The sequence below is a fragment of the Triturus cristatus genome, chromosome 2_2 (assembly GCF_964204655.1).
Source record: "Triturus cristatus chromosome 2_2, aTriCri1.1, whole genome shotgun sequence".
In the NCBI taxonomy this organism is placed as follows: Eukaryota; Metazoa; Chordata; class Amphibia; order Caudata; family Salamandridae; genus Triturus; species Triturus cristatus.
The window spans coordinates 715,725,313-715,742,686 of record NC_140582.1 but is presented as its reverse complement, the minus strand read 5'-3'; the positions used below and the strand labels follow the sequence as shown (position 1 = coordinate 715,742,686).

The window sequence follows — 17,374 nt, the reverse complement described above, 5'->3', positions numbered from 1 at the left end:
TCGGAGGCTAACTTGGTAGTGTGCTTAGATCCAACCGCCCTTGGCTCTGACGTAGTGGCCGCGTATGAGGAAATATGTGCAAGGATCTCTAAGAACCTGGAGCCAAGGCCAGGCGCACTAAGGAACAAGAAGATTTATAAATGGTTCAACAAGGATTGCTCGCTAAAACACAGTGCCCTGTTGAAAGCACTAAAAGATAAACCCAGAGACAGGCCCTTAGTGGCTAACTTAAGGAAGGAATACAAAATTGCAGTTATTAATCGCAAAACCCAAATTAAGGAGGAAGCTTGGGATAGTCTACTATCCATTGATGTATTGAGAGATAGCAAAAAGTTTTGGGCCATTGTGAACCAGCCTTTTTTTTCCGAGGATGGGAAAACCGATATGGACTGTGTGATCGAAGACGATAGATGGCTAGGCCACTTCAAACAGATTTATGAAGCCACAGCATTAACTTCACCAGTCAGTGCCCATGTTACTTCCCACCTGGTTATGGAGTTTAATACCACCGAGGTTGAAAGGGCGATTAAAGACACAAGTAAACACAAGGCCCCGGGACCTGATGGGGTCCCCGCAGATCTCTACATCCAGTATCCGCAATTTTGGTCAAAAATATTAACCAATGTTTTTAATGCGATACCTGCAGCGGGTTTTCCTTCCTCCTGGTCTACCTCTATCATTGTGCCCATTTTCAAGAAAGGGAACAGGGGGGACCCTGCCTGCTACAGGCCAATCTCCCTGTTGGACTCTGCTGTTAAGATCTTGGGCAGAGTCATCTTGCAAAGAATGGGGGATTGGCTTGTGGAGAGCGGGACCCTTTCGGAACTACAGTATGGTTTCAGAGCACATAGAGGGACCATGGACCAATGCCTAAACCTCCACCTTATTATTAGCAAATACACCGTGGTGAAGGGGGGGCTTCTTTATTTGGGATTCATGGACTTATCTTCTGCTTTTGATTTGGTTAACCGTTCAAAACTGTGGATTATTTTGCGTGACTTGGGTTTGGACACTACTTTGGTTAATTTTTTGCACGACCTCCTTCAAAATCTGTCCGCCTCGGTTAGGGTAACAAGGGAAGGAAGATGTACGGCGAAGTTTAGGTCAGGGAGAGGGGTCTGACAAGGCTGCATCCTGGCCCCTCTCCTCTTTACACTGTATATTAACTCCTTGGGGAAATCCCTGAACTCAGCTACCTTGGACATACCGCGTATGGGGGGGGCTACCTATTCCGGTCCTCCTATACGCGGACGATGCTGTTCTTATAGCTCGGACTGGTACGGGCCTGCAAAGATTATTAGATCACTTTGGTGGTTTTATGGAAGCCTTGGACCTAAAGATTAACACTGCTAAATCTCATGTTATGGTTACAGGTTCACGGAAGAAAAACATGAAGGTTAGGTCCTTCAGCTGTAACAGTTCTCCAATTTCGAGGGTACCCTTCTTTTGTTATTTAGGAGTCACCTTTGACGAGAAAGGAACTTGGGGTGCCCAACTGAAACTAAAGGAGAATGGCGTTAGCAGATCCACCACAGCTCATATGCATTTCGCTAAAAGATTGGGCTCGAGACCCATGGAAGCCATGACTCGTGTTTATAGAGCCAAATGTGTGGCAATTGCATCCTATGGGGCAGATATTTGGGGCTATGTTTCAGCCCCAGGCATCCAAATCGCAGAAAACAATTTTATACGAGCCTTGTTATCACTCCCGAAATCATCTCCCACATATTCAATCCATAACGAAATAGGCTTGGGATATGTCACTGATCTCTTAAAAATGTCCCCACTGTTATGTTGGATTAAAACTTGGACAAATGAGGAGATCACATTGAACCATTGCATTCTCAAAGATTGTATGACTCTGGACAAAGCAGATAGCATACCGTGGCTAGCGTACGTTAGAGCGGCATGCGCTAGGCTAGGGCGCCCGGATAAGTACTCTCTTCCACAGAATCTTAAGAAAGAGGATGTAAGGTGGGTCAAGCAGCACTTTCGAAATACGTTGGAAGCTGAGAGGGAAACTGTTGAGCTTTGTAAACCAATGGTAAGATCATTTTACCAACTTTCGTCGTCTATGGCCATGGAACCTTATTTAAAATATGTAACCAAACCATATCATCGTTTCCTACTTATAAGGTTCAGGTTCAACTTGATACATCTCGTGCTTGGCTCGTATACAAAGTGGGGTATCCCAGAAGATTCCCCACCCTGCACCTGCGATTTCTTTTCCACACAGGATACTCTGCACCTAGTTATGCTTTGTGAACATTATTTGGTGGCCCGTAAAAAATTTCTTTTCCCTATCCTGAAAGACTTAAACTTTGCTCAGGTACGGCCGGCTCTATTATACCTACAGATGTTGAACTCGGTACAGGTTACATACGGTGTAGCTTGTTTTTTGGTAGCAGCCGTTAGACAAAATAAAACTAGACTGGCCCCAAAAATTAACCACCAAACCTGACACTTGCAAATAGGGAACTCCCTATATTTTTAAACTGTTCCTTTTTATCTCGGATTGGCAATCACTTTTAACTTGTTTAATTGAATTTTAACCTTGTTTTATGTATTCTGTACTGCTTTTATGGTTTTAATTAACCGAATAAAGTTCTTTGACTGACTGACAAAGCACATACACAAATACTGTGTGGCGGAGACTTGAATTTGGTCAGAAACCCTGATTTAGATAGATACGGAGGCCCGGTGAAGAGACCGGCGGCAGCTGCTCGAACACTAGAGAGTGTCCTGATAAATAAGGACCTCAGGGATGTCTGGAGAGTATTGTACCCGACGAAGGGTGGCTTTCCGCACTACTCAGCATACTATGATCTACACACGTGCATAGACTATTGGCGTCATTAATGGAGCAGATAAGATCCTGTCAGGTACTACCACGCACGTTATCAGACCACTCACCACTTCTACTGGTGCTGGCAACTCCTAAGCACACAATTCCACCATTCACATGGCGCTTTCCACCTTATTCACTGCTAGACCCCCTATTTAAAGAGGAGTTGTCGGAAGCAATAAATACATATTTTGAAACAAATATAGGCTCGGTGGGGAGTGTCCAAACAATATGGGAGGCATTTAAGGTGTACATTCAAGGTGTAGCGATGGCCAAACACTCGGGGGTCCTGCGCTCTATACGGCAGCGGTTGGCAGCATGGAAGCAGCAGTTGGGGGGAGCTTGAGGCACGCCAGACATCTGGGGAAAATGAAGACGTCACAGGCTTAATGAAAGCCCTACTAGCAGAATACCAAGAGGCGGCCGATAGTGAAGTGAAGCACCTGGGAAAATACGCCACGGCACGAGTTTATGGGGAGGGAGACAGGCCGGTGTCGGTGCTTGTGAATGTCTTAAAAGCTAGGCACAGCAAAACACAGATCACTGAAATTCGATCGGAAGAGGGACCACTGCTGACCGACGAGGCGGATATAGCGAGCAGATTCAAAAGATTTTTTTCAGATCTATATGCCTCCCGTTCATCAGGCATGGATGACGAAATCCTAGACTATTTGGAACATATTAAATTACCATTCCTGCCTGATAACTATCGAGAATTTCTGATGCAACCCATCAAAAAAGACGAAATATTGGAGGCTCTTTCGAGCATGAGAGCGTCAAGTGCTCCAGGTACGGATGGCCTCACTGTGAGCTTTTATAAGACCTTTATCGAGCAGTTACTCCCACACGTCTCTTCGTTGTTCGATGATCTATGCGTAACGGGCAAGATGCCACTTACTATGAGAGAGACACTAATTATGGCAATCCCCAAACCGCACAAGTCCTTGGAGGAGTGCGGCTCTTATCGGCCACTCTCGCTGGTAAATGTAGACACTAAGATGTTTGCCAAGGTTCTGGCCAATCGCCTGAATCTGCTTACCCCGGAACTGGTAGCCCCGGAACAAGCTGGGTTTATACCAGATAGGAATCTATCATACAATATTCGCACTGTGTTTGGCACCATATAACATGTTAAACAAGACACTAAGGCAGTTGCTGTTTTCCTAGATATGGGAAAGGCCTTTGACTCAGTGAAATGGCCTTTTCTGCGGCAGGTGCTGTCTCGGATGGGGCTTGGCCCGGTCTTCCTACAGTTGATTGCAGTGTTGTACAATGCCCCATCAGCGCGCATACGTTTGGGGAATTTGGTCACAGACCCCATAGCTATCACTAGGGGTACTAGACAGGGATGCCCTTGTCGCCAACATTATACGCCTTAGTGGCCGAGCCTCTAGCATGTGCGCTCAGGGAATATCACGGACACTGAGGAGTACAGTTTCCCACGGATAAAATAGTGGTGTCCACATACGCGGACGACACGCTGTTGTATGTGAGAGACCCCGAAACCAACCTCTCCCCGGTCCTACGGGAAGTGGCGCGTTTTGGTGCACTTTCTGGCCTGAAAGTTAATTGGGCAAAATCTCTAGTCCTCCCACTCACTCCGAGCACGATAAGATTTGAAATGGAATATCCCCTGCTATGGTCAGAAGAATCTATCAGGTATCTTGGGATTAAAATACACACTGATTCGGACATTGTGTTTTTAGAGAATTACGGCCCCGTGGTAGCTAAATTGGAAGATGATATCGAAACGTGGATTAAGCTGCCACTGTCCTTGATGGGCAGGGTTTCTATTATGAAAATGGTTATTTTGCCTAGACTCCTGTTTTTATTCATGAGTATCCCCATAGTTCTGCCGCACTCCTTTTTTGTTCGACTTAATAAGTCACTGATACGCTTGGCGTGGGCAGGAAAACAAGCGCGAGTTCAATGGCGAACACTCACCTTGCTATATCACTTGGGGGGGCTGGGTGCACCAGACTTAGAGTTATATTATAGAGCAGCACAAGGTGCGCATGCCCACAAATGGATTCATGGAGCGGCAGATGTTTAGTGTCTTCGTATGGAAAGATTATTTACTGAACCTCTCCCTCTTCCGGCTGCGATTTTTGAACCAATGGATCGTAGAACGGGGTTCCTGGACTCTATCAACACGACGCGACACGCTTGGCATTGTCTGTTACAACAGCAGGCGGGAGCTCTGCTATACTCCCCTGAGTTGCCAATTGAATGGATGGTCTGGTTGGCTCCCTGTCATGATGAAGAGGTCATTAAGGCGTTACACAAATTAAATATTCTCAAAGCTGGAGACCTATTTGAAGGAGGGGTTGCGAAGACATGGGCTGAGGTAGTGACCTCGGTAGACACGTACACCCTATTGCAAAGCTATCAATTCCACCGTGTTCGCAGTGCACTGCACCAACAGTTAAGAGATGACATGAATGAACCCCCAGAGATGAAAGAACTATCATACGTTATTAAAACTAAGACACCCCTTAAGATAGTATCCAACATCTATAAACAAGCTATGTCATACCGTTCAAACCAGTACTCCAAAGCCAGGTTGGCTTGGCAGAGGGATTTGGGAATAACGATTGAAGACGATATGAGGCATTACTGTTGTGCGAACACCAGACGCATCTCACTGCATGGCCGCCACAGGCTTATACACTTCAAATATATCAACAGAATGTACTACACACCAGAACAGTTGCACAGATATGGGTTGAGGGCTGATGCAGTCTGTGAAAGATGCCGCTTCCCGACTGCAGATTTTATACACCTTGCGTCGGGGTGCCCGGGTGTACGATTGGGAAAAAGTCTTCAGTGAGCTTAGCACCACTGTGGCCACAGAGATCATTCCGGACCCAGTAGTGGTGCTGCTGGGCTACTCTAAAACACTGCCCAAAGCCATACGTAGATTAGTTGATATAGGACTTCTTTTGGCAAAACGTAGGGTAGCCATGTGCTGCATGAGGGGCCCCCTCCCCACGATTAACCAATGGTCACATGATGTTTGGGGGGCTGTACAACACTTATCTGCTTACTAAGGGGAGTAATCCACCAGCCGAGACTGCTCCAGAGACAGGAGACAATGCTACCCCCCTACACAGCAGCAGGCAGCTTAGGGAACACATACATTGGTAGCTAACTTATCAAGAAACAGGAAAATCCCCAGACTTAGAACTTGCGGAGCAAGCCCGGATAAGTGACTAGGTATCCAAAGCGTCATACAAAAAGAGGGAGAATGTATTTTTTGGTACGGGACATTGACCTAAGGCATGGATAGGCGTTCCTGACAATTGCATATTATGTTGGAATATTTTAATTGTTTGTTAATTAAAACAAGAGTCATATTGCCCTGCGAGGCGAGCGCAGCTAATCTGAGAGTGTGGTGCTGCCTTCCCAATGGGATGCTGGTTACAAAGCTGGGTAAATCTCCTATCATAATGTGCCGCCGGCCTCAGGGTTGTAGGCGAATGGCTGTGTATTGCAGTAAAAATTCTTCAGAAAAAAAAAAAAAAATTATGCCAGCCAGGCACCTTGATAACCCGTATACCCAACAGCACCAAGACATTTTATATAAATTACCCTCCACTTTTACAATGCTGGCTAGATCTCTGAGGCGGGGGTAACCAGGGTTTGTTGTGCAGCAGTAGGGGCAATGGAATCTAACAGTCTAAGGATACGCGAATGGCACCTTTCTTGCTTTGAAGGATGTTTGTGATAACATTAATTGCACTTGATGTACTCCTTTAGCATTGCTTACGCAGCAGCTGCAAACAAATGAATGGTACTTTTCCCCAGAAGCCCAGGAGTCTCCCTGCCTTGGATGGCATCATCAATTTACCCTCTCCTAAGAGATTAATTACTAGACTGTATTCTGCCATGCAGTCCAGGACCCCTGTGACTACACCCAGAGCACTAGCTGACTGGCGGGCTGAACTGGGAGGCAACTTGACTGATGAGGTCTGGCGATACTGCTGTGGCCAGCAGCGGCGCTCGTCCGCTAAGGCGGAGGAGTGTTGCACCATTGCTTTCGGAGCAGTGCAAAGTAAAGCGTAGAGCTTGGAGAAAGGTTAGGGAGGGTGGGCTGGGCTCGCCACATCAGAGGGAGGAGGAGTAGTATAATGTGTACCTTAAGTACGCATGACAGTTTGGCCGGCTGTCTTGGACCGGCCAAACCATCATGCTCTCTTAGCATGTTCTACACCAAGCTGTATTGCACAGCCGTGGTGGAGAACATGCACTGGCTCCCACTCCCTGTCTGAGCGCAGAACCACGGTGCTCAGACCAATCATGACGTTGCTGTCATGCTGGTGACAGCAGCATTGTGATTGGCTAGGGGAGGCTGGGAGCCTGGGTGGTGCCAGGAGCCAGGAGAACAGCGAGGACGAAGGAGAAGTGGTGGCTGGTGACCGGCGACGAACAGGTAAGCCATCTTTTTTTTCTATTTTTCGAACCCCTCCCTGCCCCGTTGCCTATCAGCCGCCACTGGTGGCCAGACGGGTATGCTATCCCCAAATTATAGACTCCGACTGCTTCGCGTAAAATTTTTGCACAGACTTTACTGCACACCCATCAATCTACACAAAATGGGGCTATCCTAGGAAAAGGGATGCCTTCTCTGCGGGGCCTCGGGTGCTGGTTTTATGCGCCTGCTGTTGCATGCAGCAAAATAGACAAATTCTGGTCCTCGGTCTCCAACTATAGACTCAGTGGAACTTGGCACGCTACCGAGAAACGCCCCTGGTGGCTCTTTTGGGCTATGTTAAAGACATTCCTTCAGACACTCATGAATTCACTGTTCACCATGATGCTTGTTCTGGCTAAGAGACGTGTTGCTATGCACAGGTTCCGGCGTGCCCACCCGAAGGTGAATGACTGGCTGACTGATTTTTTTTTTTGCCAGAAATGACTGGAGGAATATTGATGACGGACGCCTGCCAGATCCCGCCCAGAAGATATCTGGAGTACGGTGGTGACATAACTGGCTTTTCGGGCTGGGAAGGGGGGGTGGAGACAGGTAGTTGTACCTACTGGTGGGGTTCCCTGAGGAGAGGACCACTTTGCTAATGTATCTTTACTGGTGATGCTAACAGAGCGGCTTGATACCCTACCTCCCTGACTGCCGCTGTCAACGCATGGTCTTGATAACACTGCACTCTGCAATACTTATTGTCAACACCGCTTGGTCTGGTAACGGTTTGTATTTTTTGTTTGCTCCCTTCCTTCTCTTTTTTCCTCATGTTTTGTATCCTACTAAAATTCAATAAATAATATAGATATGTATAAAAAAAAATTTAAAGGTGAGGCTAACTGCACTTTTTGGAGAGAGGCCCCTGAAATTCCCACAACCCATTCTGGACCTGCCAGCAGTACATGTCACTCAATGAGGTCCTCACTGCTGGAGATCCCTCAAGCAAATCACCAGAGTTCCGCCTATTATACGCTCTTTAAGGTTCTCAAACGTTCTCAAACGTTGAATATATCAAGGAGAATGTGTGACGTCCCCTAGGTGCATGTGGACCAGCAGACAAGTAACCAGGCTTGAGCTGCACGTTAATGCCTCTGTGTTCATAGGACCTTGATTTGACCGGACTCCTTCGTCATTTTTGGAAGGCGTGCATGCATCAGCCTGGGCTCCGGGAGACAGCTTCCTGTTTCCTGCACAGTACCTGCAGCAGTGGTGCTCCTGGGCAGACAGGCCACGCTTGAGTTTGTCTGGCTGCACGTCATCATGATGCAGAGTAAACACGCTGTTGTGGGTGTGTCCCGTTCTGTTTTCAGTCAACTGATTTAGAGATATGCCCGAGCTTGCTCGCCTCTGGGAGTTCTGCTGTTGGTAAGCAACGAGTTGATGACCGATTGCTTAGTGCGCCGGCGACCCCAGGTAACCATCTGGACAGTGCAATAGTGAAAGAAGGTTTGTTCAAGAAAGGAGTCTTCATGGGCTAGCTCAGGAAGCTTCCTTTGCCCTGCCAAAGTGATCAGGTACACGGGTAATAAGCCATAGTGCCATTGAGGGGTTGCAAGCATAGGAGAGAGGGGTCCAGAGGGATCCGTACAATCGCAGCAGTACCGCTCCAGCCCCTCCGCAGCAAATGGGATGTAGATGTGGCTTACTGACAGGGAATGGGACACTATATTAGGATACCCGAAGAAGGTATCTAGAAACCCTAAATTTAAATTTATACAACTCATGCTCCTACACAGGGCCTATTTGACACCGCGCAGGCTGAACTCCATGTTTTCAGATGTAGAGGATAGTTGCCCACGCTGCGCTGTCATTCCTCGGAAGCGGGGCTAATACATATGCTGTGGAGTTGCCCCAAATTACGGCCCTACTGGGCGTCAGTATGTACGATCCTGCAGGATATCGCCCTGGTGCAGAACACTGACTAGCTGGAGTACTGCCTACTGGGGTTGGGCCCAAAAGGGAACCCCAGTAAATAAATTTGCTAATCTTGCCTTATTATTAGCTAAGAGAAACATTATCATGCGGTGGAAGACTGCTAAACCGCCATCGTTACAGGAATGGCACAGTGAAAATGGTTAGATGGGGCAGGGCAGAGGGTGCTGAGTTGCAAAGAGAAGAACACAGAGAATTGCGCAAAAACCAATTACTATGGAATGGAATGTGATGTTAGAAGAATATACTGCTGTTGACATACAAATGTATTGATGGACTTTATATACACCCCTCAAACCTCTCGAAGGACTGATGAGAACAGCCTGAGCTGTACTACGTCTTTATTGTACAAAGTAAATTATTGTTACTGGGTGTTACACTGGACTACCATGATTACACTGTATTGGTGTGGGCCCGCCGGATATGTATGACTTAGACTGAGTCTGTAGGGGGTGGGGGTGGACACAGAAGTAGTTTAGTTTTTTTTTTTGAAGGAGGAGACACAGCTACTGGGGACTGTTACTTTGCTCAGTTGTATAAGACTAAGTAATCCCTCAAGCTCGTACCATGTAGACTAAAGCCCACTAAGACATGTGGAGGTAGGGATATCTTAACTCGCTCAATGTTAACTGCTGTTCAATTATATACCTGGGTACTACTTTATTGTATGCGTGCACTGTTGACACATATGGCATTTTCTGTGATGACATGTACATTTCCCAGCTAGTGTCTTCTGGCTCATTCTTCAGTATGCAAAATCAATAAAATATGTTTAAAAACAAAAAAGGAGAGAGGGGTCCATGGATGTTGCGTCCCATTCCCTCACTGGCTGAGCCTGTGCATGGTACCAGCCTCACTCCTGCATCACTGTATTTATCCCGTGATGCTGCATTCAGTTCACACAGTAAATAGGATGCCTCCTCGTGAATGCCGAACACCATATGTAGCTTCCGCAGAATGACTGCTTCCCAGACTAGACCAGCAGAGAGAACACTACTCCTGGGACATCGCACCCCGCAACGCTGCGACACATCACATATGGAACCCGTGCACTGCAGCCCGGGCCATGCGAGCTGAAGAAAGGGGAGGGCAAGGAAATCACTGCAACACATTCAAGCAAAGCCTAGGGTCGGGGATTCAGCGGGTGCTGCTCATGGAGATGCCCCTCCCTTCTATGCGGAAGCTCTGGGGTGCCTCCCGGGTCAGGCAGCCACCGATGCTGCAGGAAGGTAGATGCTGGCTCCTGGCAACAAAGGTGCACCCTGCGGGGGCCACACACCGAACCTGAAAGAAGTACAATTCCCATAGGAGGGCTCGGGTTCCCCGAGGTGCATGTTCATAAGTCAGGCACACTCCAAATAGGAACATACCATGTCTGTGCCATTGTGCTTGTTGTCTAAAGAGAGGACGGTGAGGTCTTGTCCGCACCCTTCAGATGAAGTAAGGGAACTAACTAGTGAACGCTGTGTGGGCGTAAAAGACATAGAGGCTGTGCAGGCCAGCAAAGATGGTCTTAGTTTAGGGTTACTGTAGGCAGCCGCCAAACAGGCCATGAAAAGACGCTAGAATGCAACAAATGGCCTCAAAATGTGTTCTTGTTGCGAGGAGGAATGGGGGAGCACCCAAATAACAAACTATCATTTTGCCTACGGCTCAGAGAATCCTTGCACTGAAGGTTTGGGCAGTACATGCCTGCAGGCATCCGGTGTCTTTACTCTGCTGTGGAAGGTGCATCAAATCACAAGAGAGGCAATGGGCTCTTGTGAACAGGTCTGAAGAAAGCGCAACAGGGAACAAACATAAATACAACAACGACAATCCGAGATCTAAGAACTGTCCTATGTGACAGTTTTTTGTTCCAATAAATTGCAATTATGAAGCTAAACACCAGGGCTTTAAAGAACCAGGCTGCGGCAGGAGACATTTGGTAACCTTTTCTGAAACAAGGTATTAAGGTACATTTATTCATGCTGGGCATACATTCTGAAACAAGGTATTGAGGTACATTTATCCATGCTGGGAATACATTCTGAAACAAGGTATTAAGGTACATCTATTCATGCTGGGAATACATTCTGAAACAAGGTATTAAGGTACATTTATTCATGCTGGGAATACATTCTGAAAGAAGGTATTAAGGTACATTTATTCATGCTGGGAATACATTCTGAAAGAAGGTATTAAGGTACATTTATTCATGCTGGGAATACATTCTGAAACAAAGTATTAAGTAAGGTACATTTATTCATGCTGGGAATACATACCGCTTCTTTTCACCATCATTCGGACGGAACACTTGACCCACGTTTTTCTTGGATTCCTCCATTCGAAATAGGCGCCTCTGTTTGACAGGGTCGGAGTAGGCCTCACTGTCAAACACCCTCTTGAACACCGGGTCAAAGTACCCTGCCTGGAGGGCGGACTTCATCTTCGAGCCTCCAGGTATCATCTGACGGTTTTTGCTCGCAGCTTCGTTAAATGGTCCTAAAATATTTTAACAGTAATAAGAATGAATTTTGAAGTTAAGTGACTGAAATACTTTATTATTGATTGTACATGTAGAGTGGAACATATAGTTTATAAGTCACTCTTCTTTTTCTCTTGGTTTGTGAGGTAATCCAGTGCACGTTCTGGTGCATTCATTTTTCGAAGACAGTCTCTGTACACCGCTCCTACGCCCTGGAGGCCTGGTCTGATCTTTAAAGATATCCATGTAAATAAAGGATAATTAAATGGCCATGTTCAGGACCTGCTCTAATCTTGCCCCTAATCTCGGTGTATGGAATAGCGTGCTACTCGGTGCAAAGCGCTCCATCGCCTCCTCAATGGGCGCAAGCGCTATATAAATGCAATGTATAATTTACCATGCAACTAAGATTGAACGGGTGCCACCATCCTGTTTGATGCTGAATACACTAACCTCAGGCTGCCACTTGGCAGTGCAAGATGTTTTGCATATGACGTACTGACATAGCACCCAATTTACATAGCTCAGAAAAACAAGCAATGGCAAAGCCAACAGGTCTAGCCTTGCCGGCCTACTGACTTTGCCAAGGCTTTTTGCCAATGGTGTTCAACACAAGAAGAGGAAAGAAAACCATAGGATTATAATGAAGCAAATGAGGGAGACAATAAAAACGACCAAAAGGTAGCTCTAAGGCCACTGTAGGTTGTGATATGTGTTGCTGAAGTTTATATCCTATAGTTGTGTTTTCATGCGTTAAGAACGTATAATTGTACACTCAATTCTACATGAGCACCCAGATATAGTGCAAATTTCTTTAAAACGAGTTACCTATGACATACAGAAGCATGTCTTCTTGGCTTTTGTTACCTAGGCCTCATTAGGGCCTAGCAGTCATATTTTTCACATTGGATGGCTCTCCTCTCCTTACCCACCCTGTACATCTCTGCTCATTATTTCTGCAGCGCACAGTCAAGCTGATATGTATTTATTTCCATTGTCCTCGTTTATGCTGTTCTCGATGAATCTTCCCCAGCTCAGTCGTGAAACTGTAACTTTTCCAAAGTCCTTCCACCAGCTTATTGTACCCTAGTCATTCACAATAATTTGTTCATGTAACTAGTTTGTTTCACCACCACTGGATGGCATTAGCACAGAGTGGGCAGAATAATTATTCATATACTGGGATAGTGCTTAGGTGCTAGGACGATATGATATTTATTAGAATTATGCTCTGATTTGCTGAGATTGTAACCTTTTCCATCACACCACACTGACCCTTCAATTGTGGTAACTTCATTTGTGAAAAGAATGTGTAAAACCCCTCGATCTTCGTGGGGGTGGGAACAGAAGACTTTCCTGAAGACTTGGATGCTGCTAGGCATGCTGTCTATTTCTCTCTTGATTTTGCTGCTCGTTTGGGACTTAAAATAATTTCAGATTTGCAGTTCTTTGTAATGTCCTACTTGCTGAAAGCCTTCATGGCGCTGACTCTGTACCATCTTATTTTTTTTAATTTTCATGATAAATCTCTTTAACTTTTCCACAAATATAGAACTCAATTACTAATTTTGGGCTCTTTATTTAATTTACATTATTTTTTAATTTAATGATGTGTTGGGAGATGTCTTACTTCAGCAACGCATTGCCTCATGAAACTGAGGCTTAGCACCATCTCTGATTCATCGACTTGTGTGCGTTCTAACTCGGAGAAATTTTGGGGTGTGGGGTGCCCTGTGCCCACATGGCCCACATCGCCTTACCTAAAAAATTCCTTCCTGTAGATCCACTCCAATGCTTGGAGTCAATTTGTAACTTTACTAAGGCTGCCAGGAGTACTCACGGAAATGTACAAGAGTCGTAGATTTCCTTCAGTACATATCAAATGTGCATATACAGGAAAATCTCTACACCCCCATTAAATAGCAGGATCCTCCCTACCTATTGCCAATCTGGAAACACACAAACTCCTGCCTTCGACAGATGTAATTTAGCTTCTTTTACTAGTCTGGGAAACCACCTGCAAGAGGTACAAGACTATCTCTAAACCTACAAGTTTATGGAGGTTTGTCATCTTTTGCAGGTAGGCCAATCGAAAAACGCCCAGAACCTTCCCCAAACTGTAAAGTGTTCATTTTGCGTTAATTAGATTAACTCAGACATGCAAAGAGCTTTGTGTATTGGACTCACTAAGTATATAATAAAAACGTTGCTTCCTTTTTTTTCTTGTTTGAAAATATTCAATTTGCAAACTCGCTACTGATTTTAAGAAGCAGGATTTTGTTCTTTGTCAAAATATTGTCCAATATTGATTGAATTATGAATTAGTTATATGGTTTTCAAACACAAAAGGTAAACCTATCTCAAAATCAATATCTGAAACACAAGTTCTCAATCGATAACAACTCTTCCAATGGCAGTGCAATAACACGTTCAAGAGGCAGGTAAATTATTTTTCAAAGTTTCTCCATTTAATCAATTAGATTTATCTTCTTTTCCTTGCAGTGTTTCCAATCAAACAATATTGTCATTTTATTGTCATAAGAGCTCTTTATTTTTTATTTTGTTTTACAAAATTGCTTATGATTTTGTGTTTTTCACTCAGATAAATGTGAATTCTGAAACGCCGATCAGGGTAATTTTGTATTGTTTCACATAGGAATACCTCAATCACTGATTTCCAAACTTCAAACTAATCCAATACTGAATGGGTAAGCATTGAGCAGCGTCTTATACTGTTGTGGTTAAAAACTGCTAGTTCGACTTTCTCATTTAAACCAATGACAAACCTCAGCTTTATTAAACAATACATGTAAACCTCCCCTACGGAAGAAGGCATGGGGCTGTATACTACTAAGTAGGACATGTACTTTAATATGTCCTAACAGCAAAACTTCCAAATTGTTATTTTTGCTGTGGAAATGTTAGTAGCTCCATTCGCTACTACAGAGTTATTGGATGACCTCACAGTCTGGCTAACTTCTGAAAAAGACTATTAAAATTAGTACTTCAAGGTAATAAATTATTCATGGCATTAAACCCAACTTGATGCCCATGTCAAATGTAATGTCACTTTTAAGGTTAAGGCAACTTTTAGAAAATTACCACTCTGTTGCGCAGTTTAGCCTACCGCCTTTCACAGTTGCTGGCCATCAGACAGCCTTCTGCCCCCCTGGAGAGTACTGTGGACTGCTCCAAGGCTCAGAAACAATAGAGGCCTGCCGCAGAGGGAGGTGTTACCTACCAATTGCAGAAAGCTAAACAGGGTGAAAGCCCAAAAGGTGACTTCAATGAGGAAGCCGCCTTTGGTGGGCAAATGGTGATCACACTCGTGTAGGGCTGCTCTTTTGTTCAGTTAGACGGGCTGGCGATGGGAACAGAGAGGGGAAGCCAGTTGCCAAACCATATTTTCCATGAGCGTGTAGATCATAGTTCGCCACACCTCTAGGGTGGGCTACACAGCTCTTAACATCCAAGGAAGGGTTCAAGCATCTTGAGAGTGGGCAGAATAGTGCACTCTGACATTGTTAAATGCCACACATAGCCAGACATCATCATAGGGCAGGAGGAATCCCGATAGCCCATTGGCTAGTGGCCGCATCATCCTCCTGGGCATAAATAGGGCACCCCTGGCACCTTGAACCTCAATTCACATCTGGATTGGGGAGAGGACTGAAGAAGGACTGCCCTGCAAATCCCTGGACCTGGTAAGAGAGGCTTCACTAACTGCTGGACGGCACCTGCTGCTCTTTATGCTGGCAGAAAGAGGACTGTATCTGTGGTTTCTGACTCAAGGAAAAGTTGCTCTGGAGACCCAGACAAAAGTCGTGACTCCAAGAGTCTGCTGACCCTTTGCTCCAGCACGAGGGCCATGAAAGCTGAAGTCACCCGTCCTGGCCAATCAGTAGCCACTCACAAGGAATCGCCACTGTGCAATGACTGACAACCCAGACCCAAAAGTTGCACCCCCGTCTGCAAGGCTACGGACAGTCATCAGAGTATGGATTGGTCACCAAAAACGGACACTAGCCCTCAACAAAGGATATCGCTCTATCCGCTGTGTCTGGAGATCTGTAGCCCAGCCACAGCAGGACTTCTACTGGCTCACAGAGGACTTCGACCACTGTGGTCAAAGTTACCCCCCCTTTACCTGTGAACCTAGGAACAACCCCAGGAAGGCCTCTGTCGACTGCACAGCACCCAGAGCATCTTTCAGCATCCTGCATCAGTACCACTCTATTGAAGTCTATGGCTATCTTGATGTAAATTGTGGAACTGGACTTGAGACTTCTTTAGTGAATAGGTAACTATCCAAATAATCCTTATTGGCCCGCTCTGGCTTTTTCCATGAAAGATTTGGTTGCCCAACTAGGGCCAAGTAGCCGAACACAACTCTTTCAAACTTTCAAAAGTTTGTAAACTTTACGGTTATCAATGCTTGTTTGCACTTTGGATTAAAAAGCTGAAATTTATGTTTTCTTTAAACATCTATATCTCCGGAACCCTCCAGTGGATTTTGTTCATATTGGTGTCTCAAAATTCATAATAATGCATTCTGTTTTTATAAAATGGTGTTGGATTTCTTTCCTGTTGCGTAACTTTCTTATTTCGTTGTTTGCTGCTTCTAAATTCTTGACACTAGTTCCTTTACCTGACTGGACCCAAGACAGTTTTGTGAATGAAGGTCGCACAACCATGCCATTTAATACACCACAATCCTCAGATTGGTGCCTAGCAGTGTGATCCAGAACTTGTGTTTAGCTGTACCAGACAATTAATAAGTTACTGACCAAAGAAAATCCGGCAAGTCGATGCTGAGAAAACGTTTTCATAAGTTTTTGGCAAGTTCTGAGTATCCAAGGCACCAATTTCCAGGAGTTTACTGGCTGGCAGTAGAAGTTTACAACGTTTGACAAAAAGTTTAGTAAAAAATTTTGCTGAGTCTCCTAAGAATGGAAAACCTGGAAATCGACTTGGTCACCCTGCCAAAACTAAAAATCAACGATCTAAGGGTGCTAATGCAGGGACAGGAAGATATGAACCCATAAAGACCCTCAGAGCCAGGGAGGAAGCCAGGAGAGCTCAAGCCCAACCTGAAGGGGAGATTACCCCCGACAGTTGAGATGAGGCTGATGGCAGAGATCTCCTTGAAGATGTTAAGGGGATAACAAAAGTGTGCCCCCACAGTTCGTTTACGGCATGTCTCTACATCTGGGAGTGGGAAGAGCTCCACTTCAGTGAGGGGGGCAAAAGGACCTAGAGGCACAGCTCAGCCTCTTAGAGATTCAAGATATGACGCGGGTCCTGTAAGAAGGAGAACAAGCTCTGGGTCAAGCTGGGACTACAGTCTCAAGTACATGGTAGCAGCAACAAAGACACAGAGGTAAATGCAGGGGGTGCCAATGACCCTAGGATGCCTAAGGGCATCGTGCCAAAGTATGATGAGGGGGACGATATCTGACAAATGGCTAGCATTTTATGAGAGGGCTCTCGGGATGAGAAGGGTGGGTGCCCGCCTTTGGGGATCCTTATTGTGGGAATTGATCCCAACAGTGGGGAAGGATAGGCTGCTGAACCTAGAATATGATGTGTCAGAGTCCTACTCACATATGAAGAAGGCACTCATTGAGCTCTTTAGTCTAACACTTGAAGA

At 45.5% G+C, this 17,374-nt stretch overlaps 1 protein-coding gene across 3 annotated transcripts in view; it reads right to left on the bottom strand.

The window, feature by feature from the left end:
• Positions 1 to 17,374, bottom strand: part of CFAP96 (cilia and flagella associated protein 96) — a 262,999-nt gene that overhangs the window by 199,101 nt on the left and 46,524 nt on the right. For all 3 annotated transcript variants that reach the window (XM_085641942.1, XM_085641943.1, XM_085641944.1), the window contains exon 3: positions 11,522 to 11,741. In XM_085641942.1, coding sequence (XP_085498068.1) covers positions 11,522 to 11,741 — 220 coding nt within the window. The remainder of the gene's footprint in view (positions 1 to 11,521; positions 11,742 to 17,374) is intronic.